This window comes from Scleropages formosus, chromosome 14, assembly GCF_900964775.1.
Source record: "Scleropages formosus chromosome 14, fSclFor1.1, whole genome shotgun sequence".
Taxonomy (NCBI): domain Eukaryota; kingdom Metazoa; phylum Chordata; class Actinopteri; order Osteoglossiformes; family Osteoglossidae; genus Scleropages; species Scleropages formosus.
The window spans coordinates 16,117,139-16,142,230 of NC_041819.1; the positions used below are offsets into that span (position 1 = coordinate 16,117,139).

At 41.5% G+C, this 25,092-nt stretch overlaps 1 protein-coding gene across 3 annotated transcripts in view; it reads left to right on the top strand.

The window, feature by feature from the left end:
- The window catches only part of ar (androgen receptor), a 43,559-nt gene that overhangs the window by 14,090 nt on the left and 4,377 nt on the right, over nucleotides 1–25,092 (top strand). For all 3 annotated transcript variants that reach the window (XM_029257893.1, XM_029257891.1, XM_029257892.1), the window contains exons 3-5: nucleotides 3,974–4,125; nucleotides 8,448–8,564; nucleotides 22,820–23,095. In XM_029257893.1, the coding sequence (XP_029113726.1) occupies nucleotides 3,974–4,125; nucleotides 8,448–8,564; nucleotides 22,820–23,095 (545 nt within the window). The remainder of the gene's footprint in view (nucleotides 1–3,973; nucleotides 4,126–8,447; nucleotides 8,565–22,819; nucleotides 23,096–25,092) is intronic.

The window sequence follows — 25,092 nt, forward strand, 5'->3', positions numbered from 1 at the left end:
ACCACACCTCGCTGAAAACTTATTTTCACTGCTGGAACTGAAATATGCCATTTTGCCCATGGCAAGCATTAACCGTGCAAAATTGAACTTATCTACGAGAGGAAATGAAATTATCCAATTTGTCCTGCTTTTGCACACGTTGTTTAAATAGTGTGCTACTGTTAATTGAAAGTATATAAAATGTGGTGCTTGTGGCAGTAAGAGCTTCATGCGAAGGATAAATTGCTTTCCAGGAAAAATAATGTTCTTTTCCCCCAACACAAATATGAAAGCATTCTGAGCAAGAGGGTCACTGGAGTTGACTCGTGTCACAATGAAATGTAACCCTAATTCTGTGAAACCCACTTGCTGCATACTGAGGCTTGCAGACATGACTAATGTCAATTAAGTAAATATATTCTTTCACCACCAAATAAGTTTTAAAGAAGCTGTTCTTTTTTTTCTTAGCTAAAATGTAAAATTTTTTCCCAGCTTACATTCTAAAGGATAATGCTTGATTTTGCAAAGGTTATATCTACATGTCATATTATATTAGAAAGTTGAACAGCATCTGGTCGCTGTGGCATCTGAGACAAGATGAATTAAAGCAGATGCTTCTTTAAGAGCGATTTTTCATGTAGCAACTGTAGAAGTGCTTCTTGGATTCCTGTACATTGGACAGACATATTATACGTATGCACATACTCAGCCCATTTTTGCAATTACTGGCATACAGCAGTGCAGTTTCATCTTTGATTAGTGCCCAGTCGAATGCCATTTAATGTTACAGAAAGGCTATTTTCATTGCAAACATGCATTTTACACTAAGTCATAAAGTGGAAGATGGATACAGTTCCATTTTGTAGGTATTGTTTTAGAAAGGTCCAGGAAGGTGAAAGTTAAAAACAAACCTTAGTAGTCATGTTGTCAATTAAACTGATAAAAAAACGAAAATTTGGATGAGCACCTGGAAGTTCATATGGTGTTAAAGTGTCTATCAAATACTTTTGCGGACTACACAACTGTCAGTTGTGCAGTACAAGCAGGTGAAAAACAAAATGTAAATATTCTGGATTTTTTTTTTCTAGCACATCACTGAAACGATGTGAAATGAAATGCGTGATGTGAACAGGTGACATTTGCTGGTGAGCTGCCACTTTCTTTTACCGGTATAAGGATGGCAGAACTTTTTGTGCATTCAGACTTCACCCAACATTCCAAATCATGATCTTAATTCTTTTTCTTTACTGCATTTGGGTGTCTGCATTATTAGAAAGTGTCCTTGTCTTTTTTCTACAAAAAGCCTTGGTAGCTAAGCAGGAGGTCTTTGAGGCGTAGCTTCGTCTGCACACAGTATCCAGTTACGCTGGTCTTCAGACCACAGAGTGCCCCCTCTCCCCCCCACCAGCCTCAGCCAGAGGCCCTACCCTGACAGCTCCCACCTCCAGCCAATGCTTTGCGCTTTTTCCGCACACACCTCCGTCTTTTCACACCTCCTGTGCCGCTTTAATGGGAAATCATAGAGACACTCTCTGCCTTCGGAGAAAGTGGAAAATTAATTCTGTCCTGTGAGGCTTTCACATTCGGAGCTGGTATTCAGTAGTGACAGTAGTGAAAATTGTCAGTGATTGAGAGACTGAGAATCAAATCACCATTTTTCTAAAAAACCTGGAGTTTTATGAATAGCGGTCATTGCACTTCGGGCGCAATTATGGTGCGAATATCATTGCCTGAAGCTCGAAAGCCGCATGTTGGAAACGCGTTTCACGTTTCTCACCTTGTCCCCATGAAGGATGTTCTGTCTTATCCATGGGATCGGCAGTATTTTTTCCTCCTCGATATCCCATGCCTGGTCTGTGGGTATTTTTTGTCTTAATGTGTCCTTAAACAGTCGTATTTCGTGGAGGGGATACTGAGCGTTCAAATGTGCAACAAGGCAGAAAGACGAGAAGAAGAAACTCTGCTATGACAGAAGCCACTGGCCTCTTGTTCCAAACCATTTATTTTTAATGGTGGAACCACTTGTGACTGATCTCCGGCGGCTTACGCAACGTTCATATTAAACCTCTTTAGGGCGCTTCATGGTTGATACACCTCAAATGACGCTTGCATATCAAAACATTGCTGGCATGATAACAGATGTGTTGGTCTGATCAGTACTTTTTTGCTCTAATTTGACAGAAAGTGCACACATGCTTTTCTTATTAGAAGCCTTGCTGCATACTTCTTTTGCCAAAGGACTTCATTTGTAAATGCGGCAGGAGATCGTTTTTTGAATTGTGCTTTTTTTTGAATTGTGTCTTGAGTAACATTAGATCTATTGGGCTACAGTATAAGTTGTCAAAAGTTCCTTTAATATTTGTTCAAAAGATACAGTAAACTTGCTAACCATCCATCCATCGGTTATCATTGACTGGTTGTCGAGGGTCGCGGTAGTGCAGAGCCTATCCTGGAAGCATGGGGTGTGAAGCAGTGCAATCACACACTCATTCACAGACACACACAGAGAAGGACAGTTCAGAGTCACCAATCAGCATTAAACACGGACTGCAGCGTCTGGAGGAAACACGTGAAGAAAATGCCAAATCTGCACACACCGAACCCATGTTCTAACCCACAGCCCACAAGATGTTACATTACTTAATTTCACAGACACTTCTCTTCAAAATGACTTCCAGTGAACACTATTTAGTGTTATGAGCCCGTACCTTATTCATCAAGGTGAGCTACGCTGCTAGTGCCGTACACTCATCCATTCATCAGTGGAACACACTCTCCCTGTCACTCGCACACTATGGGTGACTTAGAGTCACCAATCCACCTGAACAGCGTGTCTTTGGACTGCTGGGGGAAACCCACACAGACACGAGGAGAACATTCAGACTCCATGCAGACCGAGCAGGTATCGAACCCACATCCTCTCGCACCGCCCAGGCGCTGTTGCTGTGCCACTGTGCCGCCCTGCAGATGTGAGGCACCCGTGTTTCACGCGGTAATTCATGTCCTCAGAATAACTGTTAATACTAGCCACATTTTTAGAAACTGACGTGGGCTGCATTGTGATTAGTCCTTTTTTGTAACTACTGTGACATACACTTTATTATTCAGAGGATGAAATGTGACTTTTGATGTGTGTGCACTCTATCCAGAGTGCTTTGCCCCCCACTGAGCTGAATGGCCCGTTGATGGAATAGTTGAGGTTTTCTTCCCGCCTGTTGCTCATTCAGTCTGTCTCTGTACATTTTTACAGTTTCTAAGTTATGGTGCGAAAGAAAACAGACTGAGTCATAATAAATAATTTTTTTATGTAAACACGACGAATCAATTAGCAAACTTGTCACAGAAATCTGTCACAAGTTTATAGCTGTACATATTTGAGTCTCGCCGTTGTATGTTGTTTTTTTTTTCTTGTAACTGAGTGATATTCAAATTTTCATACACTTGCCTTTTGCAGTTTTCCGTACATGTTCCCCAGTTCAGGTCGGCGTACAGTCTCTGGCCTTATGGGCTTCAGCCTGCAATGAACTGGAAAAGCCACGTGTTGAAAAGCTTGTTTTCCATTTTCTGCACAGCATTAAAAATTGCTGTGATAATAGATTAATGTGTTTTACTTTATCCATGTAAATGCACGATATGTTTATTTGGTTCTAAAAAAGGTTTTTTTCCCCCTTCTCTCACAGAAATACTTTTATTTTTCGTTAAATGCTTCATTCAGCTCGGCAAAAACAGAATAATGAATTTACTCATTTCTCGTTGTCATGGAAAAAATTTTAACCATTTATATACAAGGTCAGGCCGTGATCTGTATATTTCCCTGTACAGTCACAGGAGACTGATTTTCCCTGTGTGTTAATTGTAAACAGAGCCACATGCTCGTCGGGCTCATTGGGGATAATCGGCATAGAGCAAGAGCTGTATAATTTAAACAGTATTAATTACAGAACATGGAGTGGCGTGCGGCTTTCCGTGAGTCTCCTCTGTTTTGTGATTGAAGGTTCGATGGCGGACGGCAGCACGTGTTCCCGGCGGAGTTCTTCTTCCCCCCTCAGAGGACCTGTCTGATCTGCTCGGATGAGGCCTCCGGCTGCCACTACGGAGCACTCACCTGCGGCAGCTGCAAGGTCTTCTTCAAGAGAGCTGCCGAAGGTGTGCCCCGTTGTGTCCGACCGTACACCGCACACCCGGTGTTGCGTGTGCTGTGCAGGCTTTAGTGGGTGATTAGAAAAACAATGTTAAGCATTTGTAACACACTTTACAAACACACACACACACACACACATTTTCAGAACCGCTTGTCCCATACGGGGTCACGGGGAACCGGAGCCTAACCCGGCAACACAGGGCGTAAGGCCGGAGAGGGAGGGGACACACCCAGGACGGGACGCCAGTCCATCGCAAGGCACCCCAAGCGGGACTCGAACCCCAGACCCACCGGAGAGCAGGACTGCAGTCCAACCCACTGCGCCACCGCGCCCCCCACTTTACAAACATATATTGGAAATCTTTTACACTGAGGAAAAAGTAATAAGAGAACCCTGTAAAGAGAACACTCATTCCACCCTGTTCTTGGCTTTCAAACATGTATGCAACTAGGGCTTGAATGCTGGTGGTTGGACTCCTCTCTTCCAAAACTGAGCAACCGGATAGAGACAGATACTCCTTCAAGCAGTTTATTGACGTGGTTATTTATATCACATCTCTAAATGCACAACATAATCAGTGACACGACACATCAGTGATGCTATCTGGGGGTCACTGGGGGTTTTTGGTCTTTTCAACACTTCGCGGCCAGACAGCCCAAGCAGGGTTCTTTCCACACACTTGTCCTGCAGAGTGTCACAGTGGAGCCAAGCAGAGAAGGCAGGTCCAAACCTTCCTGTCCCCAGCAGTGGTCTCCTGCTCCTACAGGGGGCATTCTTAAAACATGCCTGAATCACCTCAGCTGGCTCCCCTCAATCTGGATAAACAGCAGCTTTACTCCGGGGCTCTTCCAGATTACCAGGCTCCTCACCCTGTCACAGAGCGTGAGCCCTGTGGCCTTGCTTAGAAACCCGATTTCTGCTTCTTGTGTCCGTGATCTTGTCCTTTCAGTCATTACCCAAAGCTCATGGTTGTGGGTGAGGATGGGCTAGTAGACTGAGCAACAAACAGAGCTTTTTATTCGAAAACTGAGCTCCCGCTTCTCCATCACAGATGGGTACAGTGCCCACAGTACTGCTGATGCTTCCTCTCTCTAATATGGATAATCCAAATATAAATTTGCAATTGAAACTGTGTTTTCTGTGCAAACTTTTAGCAATACATGACAAGATAAGGGAGGAAGAAGGTATGAGACAGTACTTACTTGGTTTGTCATCAGACAGTTTAATATGCAGGGAACGGATCTGTTGGCCTTCATCACAGTGCATGTACATTAGGTGAAAAGAGATGTGACAGATTATGATGTCACATCTGTTTGACGGACACTTAAAACCAGTATGTGGATAAAAGCATAACGGTGCCAGTAATTAAAGTATGTGACCAAAAATTAATGATGTAACTGTGCAAATGACAAATAAACAACTCTGACTCTGATAGAAATTCAAAGATTATAGAAATAAATTGTAAACGTAAGTATTAAGACCTTATAATAAATAATAATAAAATTATTTTTTAAATTGTATAAACAGCTTCTATAACATGAATACTCTTATGGATGTTTTACATCTGAACGTCTCTTTTCAGCAGCATAGTGGACAAAATATCATTGTGTTGTAATTGTTTGATTTGTAAAACCAAATTTTCCCCTTTTGCTATAAATTTAATGCCACACAAGACTGGAGTGATTCTGGTATTTATTCACTTGGCCTCCGAAATGAATAAGGTTAGTGACCCATCAGATGTCCCTAATTACAGTTTTTTTTTAATTTGATTTAATTTAATTTCGCACATGTTCTGGAAATCCTGGGCAGAGTTTATCATAAAGCAACACTACAATGAATTATAAACAAGGAGCACATAATTTTCTTGTTCATCACTGAGAGATTTGCAGTGACGTAAAATAAGTTAAATTAAAAAATGTGACAAGTGGGATCTATTCCCTTTAAGCACTTTGTGTCGTCGTCTTCAAGCAGTGAGGAAACTGCTAACAGTGTGCAGCACATGGACTTCAACAAGCCTGTTTCACTTTGAAAAAGTAAACAAAATGTATCAGCATTTTAATATATGGCCCTGCTCTTGTCAGTCCAGGTGCAAACTATTTGAAAGTTTGCATAAAGATGTCAAAAACGGACAACAATGGTGTTGGTGTATGTTTGCGGACCTCATGGCACACCCCCTGTGAAAAGTAAGAGGAATTCAGATGTTGGTTTAATCTCGCAATTAGTTTCCACACACTCATTGTCTGAACTGCTTGTCCCATTTGGGGTTGCGGGGAGCCAGAGTCTAACCCAGCAACACAGGGCAAGGGGCTGGAGGGGACACAGCCAGGGCGGGACGCCAGTCCATCACAAGGCACCCCAAGTGGAACTTGAACCCCAGACCCACCGGAGAGCAGGACCCAGTTCAACCCACTGCGCCGCCGCACCCCCTGTTGATTAGTTTCTATGCTCCTGCTTTTTTCAAAATCGTCCAATCATCATTTACAGTTGCTGCCAGTATGTTCCCAAAGCACCAAAGCACATTTCAGCAGATACGACATTTAAATGCGTCCTGGAAATTGCGCCAACGGCAGATTTGTGGGCCATGAATTCCTGTGCCACAGCGCTGCATTCTGAGTGGAAACAGCAAAAATAAGGTGACGTTCACCTGTACCAAGTGCTTGCGTATTGTCAGCTCACCTCTCACCTTGTGACCTGGCATCACATCAGGCTGATACCCAGCTTCAGTTTGCAGGAAGAATTCTTTCAGACCTATTACAGTAACACATGGGAAACATTAGGTGTCTATAAAGGTGCTTTAAAAAAATGTGTTGAGTTCAAATACCATTCCTGTTTGGGATGTTGCTGGTTAAAGTTCCAAGAAGGGTCCTGCTTTTTTATCCCATTAATTAAGGTATTTAACTTGAACTGCTTCAGCAAAATACTGAGCTGCACAGTTCGGGGAGGTGAGAAAAATACATCTGTAAGCTCTACTGCGTAATGGCAGCAATCAGGATACATTTCGTCTTTTGTCATTACTACGGTACTGAGAGTGAGTAATACGCAGCGTTCAAGGAACATGTGTTTTTCCCTCATGAAGAGGCATATACTATAACTGGCATTTTTTTTTACCTGTTGTGCCACTCTTCTCTGCTCCTTAAACATCTAGTTTTTGAAACTTGGTTTAATTCAGCAGCTCCCCAGAAGCCAACCTTCTGCCTGGCAGTTCCACCAAATTCAAGCTGCATGTTTACTTGCTGAGATCCTTGAGCAGATTGTGCAGGAGCCAGCCTTTGGAAAACCAAAGTCCGGTGTCAGCGATCAGTCAAGTATTTTTTCCCAGAGAGCAACATCCTGCCTGACCAGCTTGTCACCATTGCCATGTGCCGCTGCACTTGTGCTTACAGAAATGTCCAGTTGTTTGCAGAATTACAGGGTAATAAAACTGGCTCCACAGAGCATGATTCCATGCCCAAAGAATCTACTGATGTGCTTTAAAAAAAAAATTATTTGAAGTGAATAACACTTAGCTTGAAAGCACAAAAGACCCATGTGCTCAGCAGACAAAAGGTTCCTTATGCCCTACCAGCAGAATGAGCAACTGACTCGAAATATAGACTCTTTAATTTAAGTGTGGACAAAAACAGATAGGAAACATTATGACCTTCAGAGCCTTTTCAATCTGGGTGGAGCGTGCTGGACATTACAAGTGCATTGTAAATCAGTACTGTAAATATTTAAGGCAGGATGTTTGTGGCTCTCCCCTGATTTCTGCTCCCAGCCTTCTTACTTATGTATTATGACTTTTGAATCGGACTGAAATTGACCAATGGGGAATTAGGTACAGTCACTTGACACAAAAAGAACCTATATAAAAAAAGCCCATCTGGATTTTTATCTAGCTGCCTAATGGACCCAGTGTAGTCCTGCTAAACGTTCTTTGTAATAATAACGGCTTAGCAAGACATTTCCACCACAGTTATCTTCCCATGAATAGTGGATAGTTTTAGCATCCAGGTTATGATTAGTTTGCCAAATGCAGATGCTTTTTTTTTGAGTCCAAAATAGCCCTTCATGATTATGAACACCTGATAGGAGAAGCTTCCTTTAAATTGTTTTCCACAGCTTTTCGAGAAAAATAACCTAGATAAAGAGAACAAAACCGATATCTCCTCAGTTCCTCTGGCAGTAATTTACACACATAACACAAGCTAATTGTCTCAAGCTTGTTTCATGATCCTTTATGAAATGGGCCATTTTGCTTGCACTTACGGGTGCTGCTGCGTGTGTACGATGTTACAGGAAGTAAAATTTACTAAATCTGTCTGTGCACTGTGATTTTGCTTACAGGAAAGCAGAAATACCTGTGTGCCAGCAGAAATGATTGTACCATCGATAAGCTAAGGAGGAAGAACTGCCCCTCTTGTCGTCTGAAGAAGTGCTTTGAGGCTGGGATGACCTTAGGAGGTAATAGAATTTTTATTAAATCCACTGAGTGGGATGACTGAAAAAAAAAACAATAAGGCTGCTTTAGAAAATCAGAATAAAAATCATTACAGTTAACATGTTTTCAAAGCACTGGATTCTTAACTTACAAATACAGTTGGGACTTTTCATTTCCATTGTCTTTTATTAGTTTGAAAGGACATGCAATGCGTTTTTGCAACACGTTTGTCAGTATCTGGCCGCTTTCCATTTGTGTTTATTATTTATACAAATAACAAAACATAATAAGCGAGTACCTGAATTTATTCACTTGGAAATAGATTATAATAAATAAAAAAGATGCCGTTAGAAAATGCTGTAGGACTTTTTTTTGACTTTTATCAAGTTTGAGCATGATGAAAATCAAAGTACATTGTCTCTACAAATTTATAAAACCTTGGGAGTATTACACCTTGTGGGTAGCGGGAACCAAATGTGCCAGAATTTTCTAACTTTTCAGCATTTTATGTTTCAATACTGCCGGCATAGTGTGCATACAGACTGTTCTTCATTGTTTATTAGAGGATGGTAGTAGTGCAATGCATGATGTACAACAGGGGGGTCATCACTGACCCCAATTCAGACCGCTAGCATTGCTGGAAATATTAACCATATCGGCACTCAGCGCATTAAAACATTTCCCGTAATGCTAGGGTTAATGTTGATTGCTGATATATTTCCTCCATAAAGATATGCAGCATTCGTGATCTTGTGATTGATATAAAGCAATCACAAACGACCACAAAGAAATTGTAAACACTGTGGAGTAGAGTTGAATTAATCTGGTCCCATACATACACTTTATGTTTGGAGACTCTTTACTGCCAACTAGGGGCTGCACACAGAAATGCAAATGGTCTTTACAGTGACAAATGTTTGAAAATAGATGTGATGGAAATCCCAAATAAAAATAAATGTAAAAACGTTTATGTGGAACGTATGTGTTGAGTGACTGGAGGTCCCAGCGTATATACTGGTGCTACATTTAATGGAAAACAAAATTGTATTGCAGAAAAAGAATGATGACGTTTTACACACAGCTTTCTTCATGAAATGTATGTATGAATCACATATCAACTCAATGTACAGAACTGGTGAGAAGTAGGTGTCTTTTCAATACCCAATACCTGAAACTGGCATTGAAGGTTAAGCTTCAGGAAGAAATTTTGCAGAATTTTTCTACTTCAGGCTAAGTACTCCATCTGTGTGAATGTCCCTTCCCCGTCTCCTGCATTTCTACCCTTCCTTTCAATTGCAGCGGCACAATGACCATGCAGCAGCTAATCAGGCAACCAATGGTGCTGGCAAATAATTTGAAGGTGGTTCATTCACGTTCCTCACAAGCAGCTCCAAGCTATTTGTGATCAATGCAACCCCACCCTCAGGGGTCTAATATGACTAATTTTAGTCCAATGTTCCATTTTCAGTCTCCTCAATTTTCTCATTTCGCTAACGGTGAAAATTGTACAGAGCGGCACAAAAGTGACACGAAGACACATGAATTAAAGAAGCTGCCGAAATGCCCGTAATTCACACGCAGCTCCCAATGGGCCCTCGGGGGGAGGGGGGGGGGGGGGGGCGAGGTAGCAGAGGCTGGCGTAACTCTTGCCGACGAGGCACATCATCACCAGCAGTGAAAAGTGGTTGTGGAGCGGTGGTGGTGGGGGCCTTTCCAAGTGTACCATGCTCTTTTGATCATGTTTACAACTCACCAGTTGGGTCTGATGTTTCTTCTACGAGCTTCGAAAGTCATTTTTTGCTCTGATTATGCACTGGCTGTACCTGCTCCTGCCCTCTGAGTGCGTATTGCAAAATAAGGAAGGAAGTGTCTACGTTCATACCCGGTGCCAGTGATGGAACCTTTTTTTCACTTGTGATTTGCAGTTTTGCAGTGTTTCCTCTCACTTAGATTGTGGAATTAATTACGTCCATTTGCTTTGGAGATTGCGCACCCCAAAAATTCAGGTCTCGGGTTAAAGTTTTTATCTTCTGCTTGTGTAATGTTTTCACATTATTTCAGCTGTTTTAGGTAGCGTCATAGGACCTTTCTGGGAGTGAAGTAAACCTTATTTGTCATTCACTCCGAGAATCGAAAAGCATTATGGCTGCTTTGCAAAAATTACGGAAACGTGAAAATGGCAAAGTGACCCAGGGGGCCTCTTCCTCTTCCTTCCCTGGCCTATAGAGTAACAAAACAAAAAGACGAAACTAGATGTTCCCCTGTGGCAACAGAAACTTCCTACACTGAGGATGCTTGGTGAACAGCACTTGAATTAAATGCGATGTGTCAGAAAGGCTATAGGAACCATTTCTAGTAATTATACCAGCTTCTGAAATATTAGGAGTGTTGTCTTAGGCGTCTAAATGAAAGCAGACCGAAACTGTATTCCATCCAGCACACCGTTGCAGTGGCACGGGGTTGAAGAATAATAATAATAACACGTTCGCTACCTGTTTCGCCTACACGCACCTGCAAATTCGAAATTATGTGTTGGGTTTTTGGGTTCATATTTGGAAGGTCCGTTAGATGCTGATTTATGACAGTAAGTCAAAAAGGGTCCGCAGTAATGCTCAGAAAAAGTTTTTACTTGGTGATGTGAAAATGTAGTGACAAATTATGTTCCCACCTATCCTAGCTTTTCTACTCTGCATATTTCTAATAGACTTCATGACACAATAATGTCAGTGGTTCTGAAAGTAGTTGTAACACCATGTAAACAAATCTGGGATTCAGGACAACACAACACATTGCGTTTCTTTGGAAAGCAGCTTCTTTTCATTTCTGCATTTCTAATTTTGGCACACAGGAAACTTGCACATACGTGTTATCAAGCAGATATGAGCTGTGAGCGTTTGAAAGTTTTATGGGAAAACGTAAATAACACAGATAGTGGAAAAAATGCAGCGGTACAAAACTCTTATTTTTTAATTTGCTATGGCTGCGACACCATAGGCCATAGCAACCACTAAAGTTGCTGTTTTCAGACCACCACTTTGCTTTGCTATCTTTTGTTTTGAAGAGATAAGCAGATGTTTCAAATTTAAAATTAACAAACAATCCGAAAGCTCAAATACAGGCTTGTCTTTAATAACATCAGCGCGATATCTGGGAATACATTGAGATGCTAATATTTTAGTGAACAAAACTGTTTGACCAACACAATATTTTTATGACCCTGTGATGGACTGGCTTCCCTTCCTGGGTACCCAGTGATTCTGGCACAGGCTCCAGCCCACCACCACCCTGATCGGGACAAGCGGTTTGAGTGACTAAGCGAGTGACTGAGTTGAGTGGGTGACTTTTCCTTTATTGGTTGAGAGGTTGTCTTAACAGAGGTCCACCTGTTCATTCGAAACTTTTGATTTCCTCTCGCTGATTTGTGTTTGCCGCTGAGAGTTTGTCTCTTTTCAAGTGTTTCAATACGGAAGCTGGATGAAACAGCTAGCATCTGTGAACCCTCCATTGTCCCTGATTTCACCCATTTTAAAACTCCCAGTTGAGGTCCTTATTCTGCTGCCATTTAGCCAAGTAAAGGCTGTACCCTTTGTGTAAACCAATGAGTGTGCGTACATCACATCCATTACAAAAAGTAATCAATACAAACGGCAGGTCACCTCTTTGCTTCTGGGCTTTGGAGGAGCTGAACCCTACTGTTGACTCGAGGTTCTTGGTCTGAAGGCCTCAAGAATGTCAGCTTGACATTTATCCTTTGAGAGATTGAAGCTTTCTGTGATGGGGGGAGACTAGGGGAATAATTGTGGTAAACCGCATGTCAACACCATGGGGTGCTCCCTGCTGTCCTATGTAGCGCATGGTAACTGTAATAAACAAAAAAAATAGAGTTTGGATGTATTTTACATCATTTATACTGACAGGCATTTTCAGGTGCCAAGGAGGAGGCTGGGGCAGCCTGACCTGCTGAAAAGATTGTCTAAAGATTGGTACTAAGATACAAGGGCTGCATTCTTCTCTGTTGGACACTCTCTGTTGGACTCAGTAAACTGAATGCACATTCAACAGTCAAATAAGTGTTTTTACACATTTCTGTGATTCTTTTAATACTCTGATGCATTTTAGAATGAAGGAGTAATAATTTGTCCACTACATTTAAGGAAAGGGAGAATGGTCCCTGTTATGTAGGTAGCTTGGTTTTGTTTGCAGTCATCTTGCACAATGTACTTATTCACTGGTAGTTGACCACTGGGTCAGGGCCTGAAGCTGGAGCGCAGCCGATACTCTCCGGGTTGCCAGAATCCATGTTGTAATATTAACATTTGGCTAGAGTAGAAATTATTTAATTAACCATAGTGGATTGAATTCCCAGTGGGAACCATTGGGAACGTACTGACTTTAATATGGGTTTAGACTGCCTCTGAAATGGCATATGGAGGTATATGGATTTGGTCAACTGACTTGTTAATCTACTGTGGATGGAATTATAGAAATTTATAGTAGCTGATTGGGTCTGGATTTATAGAATATCACATGATGGAAATGTCAATTGGTTACAAACGTCATGGTTGCGGTGGCGACATTTATTAATAGCCTCTTGCCCATTCTCTCACTTTCCTTAACTGCCTGTTCGAGTCAGGGTCACCGCGATCTGGAACTTAGCACACACAAACACACACACACACACACACACACACACACACGGTAGTTCAGAGTAACCAGTTAACTTGGCGCACAGGTCTCTGTGCTAAAAGCAAGCCAGAGGAAACCCACACAGACATGGGGGAACATGCAAACTTCACACACACTGAGCTGGATTAAAACCTACGTTCAGACAACCCAAACAGTGCACCACTATGCTGTGATTTATAGCCTCTCTTTGGAAGAAAAAAGCATCAAGCCTCGACCAGAATTTGGCTCACGTTCGCCAGACTGCATAATTGTTCCTGGGAATTGAGTCTCTCTCACAGCGGAAGTATGAGCTATTGGTTCCGTTTTCAAAAGCCATTACTGAGCCCACCATCCTTCCAGGACTGTAAGGATTATCTATTTGCTTGAGGGTCCTGTGACCCTGTGGATCAACTGAGGAACAGGCCGACGCTGGTGCCCCAGGGAGATGCTGCCGGATCTATCAGACACTCCATGACACAAGTGAGCTGGGATTAAGTGAAACCATTTTAATCCTGTGATGTTCCTCTCCAGATGTGGGTTTTTTTATAATGCCTCTTGAAGGTAAATTGTGGTATTTTCCCACAGAGTGATGTAAGGAAATGCACACAGTGTACCAAATAGTAACAAAGGCATGTCATATACCGACTTTTTAAGGTTACAATTCAGGACTGGTTGAAATAATATGTTATTTGAGATCTCTGATTACTTGCATGAACTGAATTCTAGAGTAAGAGAAAGGCCTTCTTAGAGGCACAGCAGGTACCATAGCATCTGAGGATCCAGATTTACAATCGGAAGGTGTCTGGTTGAGCTCCGTCTCTTGCCTCTGCAGGACCTGTATTGAAATGCGCTTACTTTTATGATACATTGCCTGCTTAAAGCTGCACATAAATTATTTACTTAGCAACACACTGTATTTTATTAACATTTCATTTTTTTTCCCTTTCCTTCCAGTTTGAAAAATGGAAATGGAAGTGTAACACCAAAAAGCAAATGTGAACTCTGAAATTTGGGAATGGCTTTTCATTTCTTTTCATGATATATGGAACTGTGTCTCACTGTAAAATAGGGGAAGGAGTAGCTTTCAGTTTACTCTCTGGGGTATAGCACTATATCACACTATAAAATACAGGACAGAATAGCTTTCCATTTCTTATCTAGGTGCAGAAAACTATATCTGAGTTTAAACTGGAGGAGGGAAATGTCCTTTCTTTCTCGGGTGTATACAGGTACGTGTCACTGTAAACTAGGCGAGAGAACAGTCTTTACTTCCATCTCGCTCCATACAGAACTTTGATAATATCTTAAGAGATGACCTTGTAAATGTCTCTGCACAGGTAATCATACCATTAATTTTAATACATTTTATCTTTTAGCAAATGGTGTACTGGATTTCGTAGCAAAGAAGAGAATTGGATTTCTTTGAGTTGGACTTCTTCACTTGTACAACTTGAAGTGAACTTCTGTTGTATTGGTGGCTCACACACTTTCTTAAAATGTCTTGTAATCAGATGACACAAATTCTGGCCATTCCAGTTTCGGACGTTGTAAAGTAACCATTAACAGAAATGTACTCAAATACAGTATATTACTTAAATGTAGGTATGCAGACATGAATATCTTTACCTAGATCTTTTTGCTTTTAAATTTATCCTTACATGTCAGTTTGCTCCTTTCCTAGATCACAATCTCTCGTAGCGCTGGCTGCATGGGTCTAGTTAATGATTTTTCTCCTGATATGTGCAGCAGGCTAAAGTAATTGTGCCCCCTAGTTTCGGTGTATCTGCTAATGTCAGACAGGTGTGTTAAATATATAATTCTTTGACTAAGATCCATTTAGAGCTAGACTCTTGTGTAAGTAGGCAATAGGTCTGTGTGTAAATAGTGAGAGACTAAAATCTCATCAAGCTTCATGGAAATGCTTGGCACTCTTTTCGGTGCAAAGAATGTGTTGTGCTGCTGCCACGAAAGCAAATAAGAACTAAAAGAGAAACACTTCAAACTTTGCCCAGCGCTTTTACCACGTGACGTCGGTGCTCGTCACTTTTTAAAGTCGGTGCACTTTTACAAAGTAACGACTTCAGCTCATTGTCTGCCATGTACCTGTAAAAAAAAAAAAAAAAAAAAAAGAACAGCCTAAGTCCAAAATGTTCTGAAAAGTGTTCAGGCCATCTACTGGAATAGCCTCAACTGGATCAACGTGCCGTTGCTGGTGCTGTTAGAAATATGTCCTTCTGAAACACAGCAGCAGGACGAGCCATTATTTTCCCTTTAGCAGTTCCGACAAAGTGTTTTCAGCCCGGGGCAAGCTGGTCGTGAGAGTAATGGCGCACATTCCCAAGCGCATTCTTGGCCTTTCCCTGTTTTTTGCTCACGTTTCAAGGAAAGGAGAGAAGTGAAACAGCCAGTAGCTTCTCCTTTTGTCTATTAAACTAAACTTCACTGTAAACTGAGGGATGGAACGGCCTTGCATTTTTCCCTACGTGAATGGACCTATACCACAGTGTGAAATCAGAGAACAGTTCCAAAGCTTCAGACTTCAAATAAAAGAACGCTCTTTCCTAAAATAGTATCATGCAGTTTTACTTTTTTACCCTCTGTTGCTGTCAGTGTCATGTTCACGTTAGGCAATTTAGCAGACATTGTTTTAATTTTGAGTGTGTGTGTATGTGGCTACCCTGATATGTACTGGCATCCTGTCCAGGGTGTAATCCTGCAAGCCTAGTGCCCAATGGTTCCGGAGCACCGTGACCCTGACAGGGATAAGCAGTTAAGAAAAGTGCGTGAGTGACTTTTAACTTTGGCATATTCCATGGTCATATTTCTTGAGGTTATGTGGTTTTCCTTCCAACACATCTTCTGGAAATACAGTGTATTTATATTTATTCTGTTAACTGATGTTTTTCTAAATAAGCAACTTTTTAACAGTTGAGCCACTTTTGCAAGCTTTTGCAACACTTGAGCCATTTAAACTCTTGGGTTGTTTTTACTGGAGCAATTCAGGACAAGTGCCTTACTCAGAGGTACTGTAGCAGGAGGTGGGATTTCAACCTGCAACCTGCAAGTCCAACGGCAACAGCTGTTATACTGCTGTGTTTTCAGTATTGAGAGCACTTTGGCAGGCAAATATTGAACACATGTATGAAATGACTGATGACTTGAATACAAAGGCTGTAATGTAGAACATATCTCATTATGCACAGTTTAGTAAAACTTGTATTTATGGAAAACTTAGAGACTTAATTTGAATATTGAGTTTTCGTACATAAAGTTCAGACAGCTTCCAATGACTTAATAAGTGACTCAGAGAAACTCAATACATTTAATTCATTCCACCAAGAGCCATAAATCCAACGCCGATCTTGACATAGTTGCAAAGAATTTTTAAATAATCTGGAGCCCCATAAATTAGACAGGGCTTCTGACCTCTGTTGTCTGGCTTCTTTCAGGAGTTGCATGCTGCACTAAATACCCATATTTGTGGGCGTGTGTGGGGGTATAAACAAAGTAGGTCATCTCGAGGGGAAGGGGCTCACTAACATACCATACGTGGAAGTAGCTCCCCAGAAACATTTTTTTTTTTTTTTTTGGGGCACTCTGTGACAGAAGCATTCGGAAAATAGAACAATTTAATGTACATAGATCACACACACACTTTCTGAACCGCTTGTCCCACATGGGGTCGCGGGGAACCGGAGCCTACCCGGCAACACAGGGCGTAAGGTCAGAGGGGGAGGGGACACACCCAGGACGGGACGCCAGTCCATCACAAGGCACCCCAAGTGGGACTCGAACCCCAGACCCACCAGATAGCAGGACCTGGGCCAACCCACTGCGCCACCACGCCCCCATATTGTACAAAGATCAGTGTTACTGAAATGTGACTAAACTAAATCAAGCATTTGGTTGTTTTTTCTTTTTTTTTGTAAATGGCAACATTGTGGAGTCCAGCGATGTTGGCGTCACCAAGCTGTTCTGCTTGAACGCAGCTGGGCTAACTCTTGCCCTTGACGTAAGAACAAGTTGTGAAACCATATACCTGGAGGAATGCCAGCTAGTGGTCTTGTCACTGAAGAACACCAAATGGTTTCTCGACCATGTCAATCTTCAGTTTATCTCATAATTGGATTATCGGATTTTAAAGGTGTAACAAACTGTTATAATATTGCACTAATTATCATTTTAGCATCGTTTTCATAATTTCCAGCACTCAGAGCATCTGGCCTCCTGAAGGAGCTGTGATTTTTCTAATATCCACTACTGGTCATGTAATGTAATGGACATTATATCATATGATTACAGGCATAACTCAGCTGAACTATCTGCAGTTCTTTTGTTAGATGGAGAAAAAACCTTTTTATTAACTTGAGCTGAAATATTTATTGATTCTTTTTGGCCCAAGGGTGTAGCTTTAGTAAAATGATTTTGTTTTGTATGCAGCATCTTTAGCAAATTGCCTGTGCAGCAGAGCAATGTATGTGTGAAAAGACACTCGACGAGATTGCCGAAATGATCATCATCCCGCCTATTATTCTCAAATCATTCCTGCGTGATTTCTTCTTATATGCAGATGACATTCTCCTTTAAATTTTGGATATTGAAAAGTCACTTTCAATGCAGTCCTTGAAGTTTGAAGCAAAGTATGTTTTTACAAGAAAAATTATGAAAAACCAGTTCTTATTGTCTCCCAACTGGGATGCTAGAAGACTCAAGACTCCCACAGAGATTTCAGTAAAACTATGGTAGTATTTACTCACTGATCTCTGAAAGTGTTATGGTGATATGTTACATTATGTTATATGTATTTTAAATGATACTGTCCTGTTTCTGTAATAGTAAGTGTTGATTTTGACTGAAATTAATTGAACCACACACAAATTATCTGAATCGCTTATCCCATATGGGGTCGCAGGGAACCGGAGCCTACCCGGCAACACAGGGCGTAAGGCCGGAGGGGGAGGGGACACACCCAGGACGGGACGCCAGTCCATCGCAAGGCACCCCAAGCGGGACTCGAACCCCAGACCCACTAGAGAGCAGGACCCGGTCCAACCCACTGCGCCACCACGCCCCCTTAATTGAACTAATTTTACTCAAGATATTATTGTGTCATGGAGTATTGACCCCACCATTAGATTTGCCATAGAGTGTACTGGATAACTCTAAAGAGGTCCAGAAGCTGTACTGCCCCCTCTGTTCCCTTGACCCTCCTGATGCATTCACTCAGAAGGTGGCCTTACAACTGTCAAAAGTTGTAATTGTATAGAGACGAGCTGCCTACTAATACGGAATTATTAAATACAATATAGGGTATTATTTGGGATAAGTATAAAGATGACTCACTGCTTTTAATGATGTCTCTGAAAGGGGGGTTGCCTGGGAAAAGCATGGAGCGACGTGCTTTGCGCTCTTGCGTTGCCATCAAAAGAGCTGGGTTCAAATCCCCCTCCTGCTGTATTACCCTTGAGCAAGGTGCTTACCTAGAATTAGTCCAGTAAAAAAGTACTGACATGTATAAATGGATTTTCCCTACAGGGATCAATAAAATACTGCACTGTCCAAAGTAACTGTAACACATAAGCCTCACATGGTAAGTTGCTTTGCAGCAAAGTTTCAGTTGAAAGAATACATAGTAAAATCAGTGTTCTGTTATATCTCTGTCCTGCAGTTTCTTAAGCTGTGAAACTGAACAATCATGACCAGTAATAATAGCAGTGACCTGGTGTGGTTCATGCAGTTTAATGAGAACGGTTTGAAGGAAGACTTTGATCTCATTTTCTAGTTTTGAAACAGTTTTTAAGCCTGAAATAAACATGGTGCAATGTGAAAAGGTGTCAAATGTACAAGAAAGAAAGAAACATGTTATTTCATGGTTTGTTGATGTAACTAAAGAGGATCAGCTACCCTCAGCCAACCTTTTTTGTTACACGTTTGGCTGCGGAACTAGAATCCAGTGTCAGTTCATTGACTTGCAGCTCGTAGAATTTAATGTTTCACACGAGCAATAAGTATGGTCTTATAATTGTGGGAAGGGAGCCACTTCAGACATTCTAGAATGGTGAATATGGTGGGCAGTTAAACAGAGTTTTCTGTTTGTCTCTCTATCTGTCTGTCTGTCTGTTTATCATGTGTGTTTTGTGCAATTTGGAAATAAATGTCACTTACGCCTTTATCAGTGGAGCAAAGATATTGTTGACAGATTGACACCAAGTCCTTCTGTGATAACATGTACCTGTTCCCACAGCTCTAAGGAGAGGTTCGTATTGTGCAACGATGCAAATAGACCGGCAAATATCCTTTAAGTGAATCCAAGCAACTGGCTACTTGAGTTAGATTGATTTTTTTTTCCAGACATGTTTTTTTCCTTTTTTTTTTCTTTTTGCGCATACATAGACGATTTGATGAAAAATGCCCGACATTCCATCTGGGTTGCTCTCTCCCCAGCCAACGCTTGGCAGGATCAGGGATTCTCCGACAGTAATGACTTATTGGGGAGGCGCACGTGGCCGCTGCTGCGCGGGCCCAACTGACCTGAGAGCCCAGCGTTTTTTTTTTCCCCGTGAGCTTAGTGGAACTGATTTGAAGAGTGTGAGTGTAGGTAAACAACCTGTAAGCACAGGAAGTCATTTCATTGTCATCTCGGCGGCAAGAAGAGACGCCACGCGAGACATGCGTAATATGCGATGCGCAAAATGAACTGCTGGGCCACTTAACCCTCTCAGGGCCCAGTTATTGCTGGCAGTTGGAAACATTTGTACCAGCTGATGCTAATTTGCAACGTCTCCCTGGAGAGGGTTAAACAGTGTATTTTATGTGAACGACACCCTCTGTGCTGTACACACTTTAATGGTTTATATTAGCACTCAAAATATTTGTGCTCATGGCGTGTGTGCCCACTTGTTCACTGCTCTGTGTCACTTTGATGAGGAGAGCGATTTATAAAGCTACATTTAGTTGAACTGAGAGGCAATAGAAGCGTAGCCACAGTGCGGGGGGGGGGGGGGGGGAGTACAGTTTGTTAGGAGCTGTTCTTTTTTAGGGCGAGCATGGAGACATAGCAGGTAGAGGATTTTGCTGCAGCTCAGTCTGTGTGGAGTTTAGACGTTTTCCCCTTGTTCAGCTGTGTTTCCTCAGTGTGATCTGGTTTCCTCTCACTCTCCAAACATGCATCTTTCAGGTGCACTGGTGACTCTAAATAGCCCATGATGTGTGAAGGTGTGTGCGAGAGTTTGTGTGATTGTCCTGCGATGGACAGGTGTCCAGGGTGTACCCGGCCTTACAGTTGATGTTCCCAGGATAGTCTCGACCACGTGCGATCGTGTGTTGAGCAAATTATTGACTGAATGAATTAATTCTGTTCTTTGCATGTGAATTGACTAAAGCATATTATGAAGTGGATTCACTGCAGTCATTCATCTCATGGTATTATTAATGTCTTAGCCTTTTGGAATCTAGAGATCCGATTAGGAGCACATGCTCTCTCATTACTTTTCGTTATTTCATTAAGTAGACAGTTTTCTCCAAAGCAAATTCCAATGAACTCTACGTAGTGTTATCAGCCCACTCACTTTATTCACCAGGGTGACTTACACTGCTAGATACACTACTTACAAGGAGTCACTCATCCATACATCAGTGGAACACACTCTCTCTGTCACACACTCACACACTATGGGTCAATCTGAATAGCATGTCTTTGAACTGTGGGAGGAAACCAGAGCACCTGGAGGAAACGCACACAGATATGGGGAGAACATGCAAACTCCACACAGACCGAGCAGGTATCAAACCCACATCCTTTCATACCACCCAGGCGCTACATGCCGTGCCATGTTGTAGGTGGGTCAGACATAACAAAGAAACTCTGGCAAAGAATCAGTGTAGATCTCTCCAAGACACCTTTGTACTTGCTGTACAGGCAGTTCCAGAACTGTTAATTATTCAAGGAAGAGTATTTTCTACACAACTACAAGTAGTTGTATTTAACAGTTTTACGAAATGATTGTGAGGATTTGTCCATGCACAGGCACAAAAACGTGTGCAGATGCCAGTTTGACTTTGTATTTGCATGAGTTTAAAAGTGTTTGTTCAGACTTTAACTTTCCACATGTGTTTTTTTTTTTTCCCCTTTTTACTTTTAAAGCCACACCAGTGTCCCAGCTGCATTCACCACGACTTAGTTGTGTTTACTAATCAGTGCAGGTTTGAATGTGTCAGTCTGGCATGAGGGCAAAAAGGTGCTGTCATCACTTCATCGTACAGGAGTGCAACCAGGTCACTAAATAGGTTGTCTTGTTCTCGGTATGCTGTCTTGGTGCCAGTAACCTCAGCACTACTAAAAGACAGGTTTAACGGGAAAAACCTCCAACAAGAGTTCTGGTGTTGTGGGCACCAGCAGGGTTCCCTCACAGTTTAATGTCATTATTAATCGCTTGTGTATTTCCTCTTCCACTTGCTAATAGCATATTAATCATTGTTATTAATCATTATTATTATGTATTTGTTTTATTCAGTTCAACTGTAGTACATAGTATTGTAACCACTTTCTGCACTGGTTATAATTAAAGCTGTCATAGAATTTTTCATATTTGCTGTGTTTATTGATTGCGGTTTTAAATTTGAGTCAGTCGATTAAGAACTAGTCTTAAATAAGCTCTTGTATTCTTCCAGTGCAGCTTGTTATTAGCGCAGAAGAAAAATACGTTAAACTGGTTAGGAGTGGACCAGTTATAAAGTGACTTCTTGACACTACCCAAGAGTGGACTTTGCTTTCAAGCCGGAGTGCATTTCAGGACAAGCCGGGGCAAGTTGCCTGTGGAGCTGTGTGCTAATCTTTCAGATGAAAGCTTTGTGATATAAACTGGCTCATTAATTTCTTACAGAGGATATAAAGTGATTCATAAATAAATGATTAATATAAATAAAATTCATTTGACAGGGCCCTGTCACTGATGGGTTCTGCACTTTCCACTTTCCTTGTGATGGGTTTGCTTAAGTTACAGTACAAAAATATATGTCAGTAACAAATTCATCAACTTTATCCTATATGCGCTATCAATGTTGTGAAAATGTACTGTGTAGGTAGTGCCAGACAGAAAGTAATGTTGTTCATAAGCTGTTTATGCTGTGTGTAATAAAGTGTAATAAATTACAATGTTGCAGAAAAGCGATGGAGAGAAATAATGTGTTCTTTGATTTGGTTAAATGATGAACTGTTTCCATTTGACATCATTTATACCCAGGTGCATGGCCAGCAGCTCCCTATGCAATATTTCAAAAGTTTGTACGGTGAGGTTATCAATTCAGGATGTGAAGTAAGATTTGACTTATGGATGGATGTGTCTTATAATCAAATATTGCTGGTAAGCAATAAGCTGTAAAGTATAATAGGTTTGGACGAGTCCAGTGTGCAGATTGTGTTCCCGAGTGTCTTTCCTGTTCGGATGACCACTACACTAAGTTCCATGACCTCTGAAAGACCTTAAAGAATTTGAAAACCTATTATTTTCAGTATATTGTGAGAAATGACCAATGCCTTTTATTTAAAAATGTATTGCTTTCTGAAGACGTCACAGAGTAAGTGTGGCTCATTATTTCTTTGCTGTGTCTGAAGCTCGAAAACTGAAGAAGATGGGTCAGCTGAAAGCTCCGGAAGACACCCCACTGCAGACCTTGTCGGATGCTGTCCCGTCCATCTCCCCCAAAAGTGTCATCAGCTTCCAGTCCCAGGAGGTCTTCCTCAACATCCTGGAGGCCATCGAGCCGGAGGTTGTCAACGCGGGGCACGACCACGGGCAGCCTGACTCGGCCGCCACCCTGCTGACCAGCCTCAACGAGCTAGGGGAGCGGCAACTGGTCAAAGTGGTCAAGTGGGCCAAAGGCCTGCCAGGTAGACTCTGCAGAAAGACCGGCGGAATGCACTCCTTATGGTTCCGTTAAATTGAGATTCTTGAAGTTTTTCTCATTGATAAAGGGTTAGATATTATAATGATAGCGCCACCTTAAATACGGGTACTCCTCAACTGACGACATTTGTGGCTTACAACGACTCGGACTTACGACAGCCGTTAAACTTTCTATATTATTTCCGTCCTGACATCCTGTCGTAATGTCCAGCGACAACTTCATCTGTTGCATGATAACATTGGCTGGTCAGACTATATTTCGTACTGACTCATTTCGTGTCTCTCATCAGCCAACGCGTTTTATTTACACAGGCATTTCATTTTCAGAACATTTTGTTTGTGATTCCTTTCAAGTTTACATTTACATTTACATTTATTCATTTAGCAGATGCTTTTCTCCAAAGCAGCGTACATCTCATAGAAAATACAATTTGTACATTACAATAGGAGAAAGACATAGCGCAGATGTGTGACTCTCAAGTACAGTTAGTTTGTTTCCTTCATCATATGCATCAACGTTCATCACACACGTAGCTGCATAAAACTTTACCAGAATATCGCTGATTCCTAATCACCTTCCTAGTAGTTTTATTTTTTTTGAGATACATATAAACATTTACGTTACACTGTGGTAGTGGCTCTGTAAGGGATTGATCCAAGCATGATCAAGAACATGTGTATCTTACATGAACTTAAGAGATCATGGGCGAAGTGAGTCTGGAAGAGATGACTTTTAAGATCCATTTAAGTAAGTTTTAAGATTTGTAAGATTTAAGTTCCATTTAAAAGATGCAAAATATAATGAAAGCCCCATTATACAACATAGAATTTATGAATGTTAACTGTTTATATATCGTTATTGTTCATGTAATACAGTATAAGGGGATTTGCAACTTACTATAAAGTCAGTGTACGATGAGGTCTTTGCAACGGTTCCCTGTTGTCAGGGAACAACTACCTTTATTACAAATATTTCTCTGTATATCACGGAATACCATATTTGTATGTAGCTAAAACAGTATAGGTTATAAAATCCTGTTTAAACTAGCTATGTGAGGGAATACGGTTGTAATGAAATAACTCTTCTTTCGGGGGGTTAGTATGAGCCTAGGACAGATGACAGAGAATGGGAGATGAGATGGAGATGCAATTCTGAAGGCCCGGGGGGTTGACAAAGAAAAAAAAAAAAAACATCTGTCTATAAACATAAACTGTGAAGGTGTTCAGATTAAATCTTCTGCCAAACAAACAAAATGAATATAAAGTACATGGCTAAAAGGAGAAATTAACTGTTTTTCTCAGATGTGGACTCTGTTACACAGGCAGCAATTTTGGTTTTATTTTTAATGGTCCAAGAAAAAGAGCTGCTTTCTCAATTAGTAATTCTGTTAATTGAAGCTTGTGTTTAAGTGGTTTGAAATTAAGGCAAAAATATTTTTTGTCGTCTGCAAGTTTTAAAACCCAAAACTGCTTTGTGCTTAGAGGGCAAAGCATAAATAATGGGGAACGTGCCCAGAAAGGAAAATCAAAATGAAATAATGCAAGTTGAGGGCAACAGAATTTTGCTCCTTAAAAGTGGTTATGTTGTCAGATCTGCATAACTAAGTGAAATGTAAAATTATCCATCATCAAAAGTAAGTAGAGAAACATTCTTATGTAGTCCTGTGGGGTGTGATCTGGGCACTCAGCCATAGCATCTAGACATTTATTAATTTAGCTGATGCTTTTCTCCAAAGCAACTTGCAGTTATTCACCCATTTATACAGCTAGACAACTTCATGGGAGCAATTTAAGTCACGCGGTGATGTGGTGGGTTTGGCCAGTGCCTGCTGTGTGGTGGATCTGGGGTTTGAGCCCTGCTTGGGGTGCCTTGCGACAGACTGGCGTCCTGTCCCGGGTGTGTCCCTTCCTGCTCTAGCCTTGCGGTTGTTGCGTTGCCGGGTTAGGCTCCGGTTCACCGCGACTCCGCTCGGGACGGGCG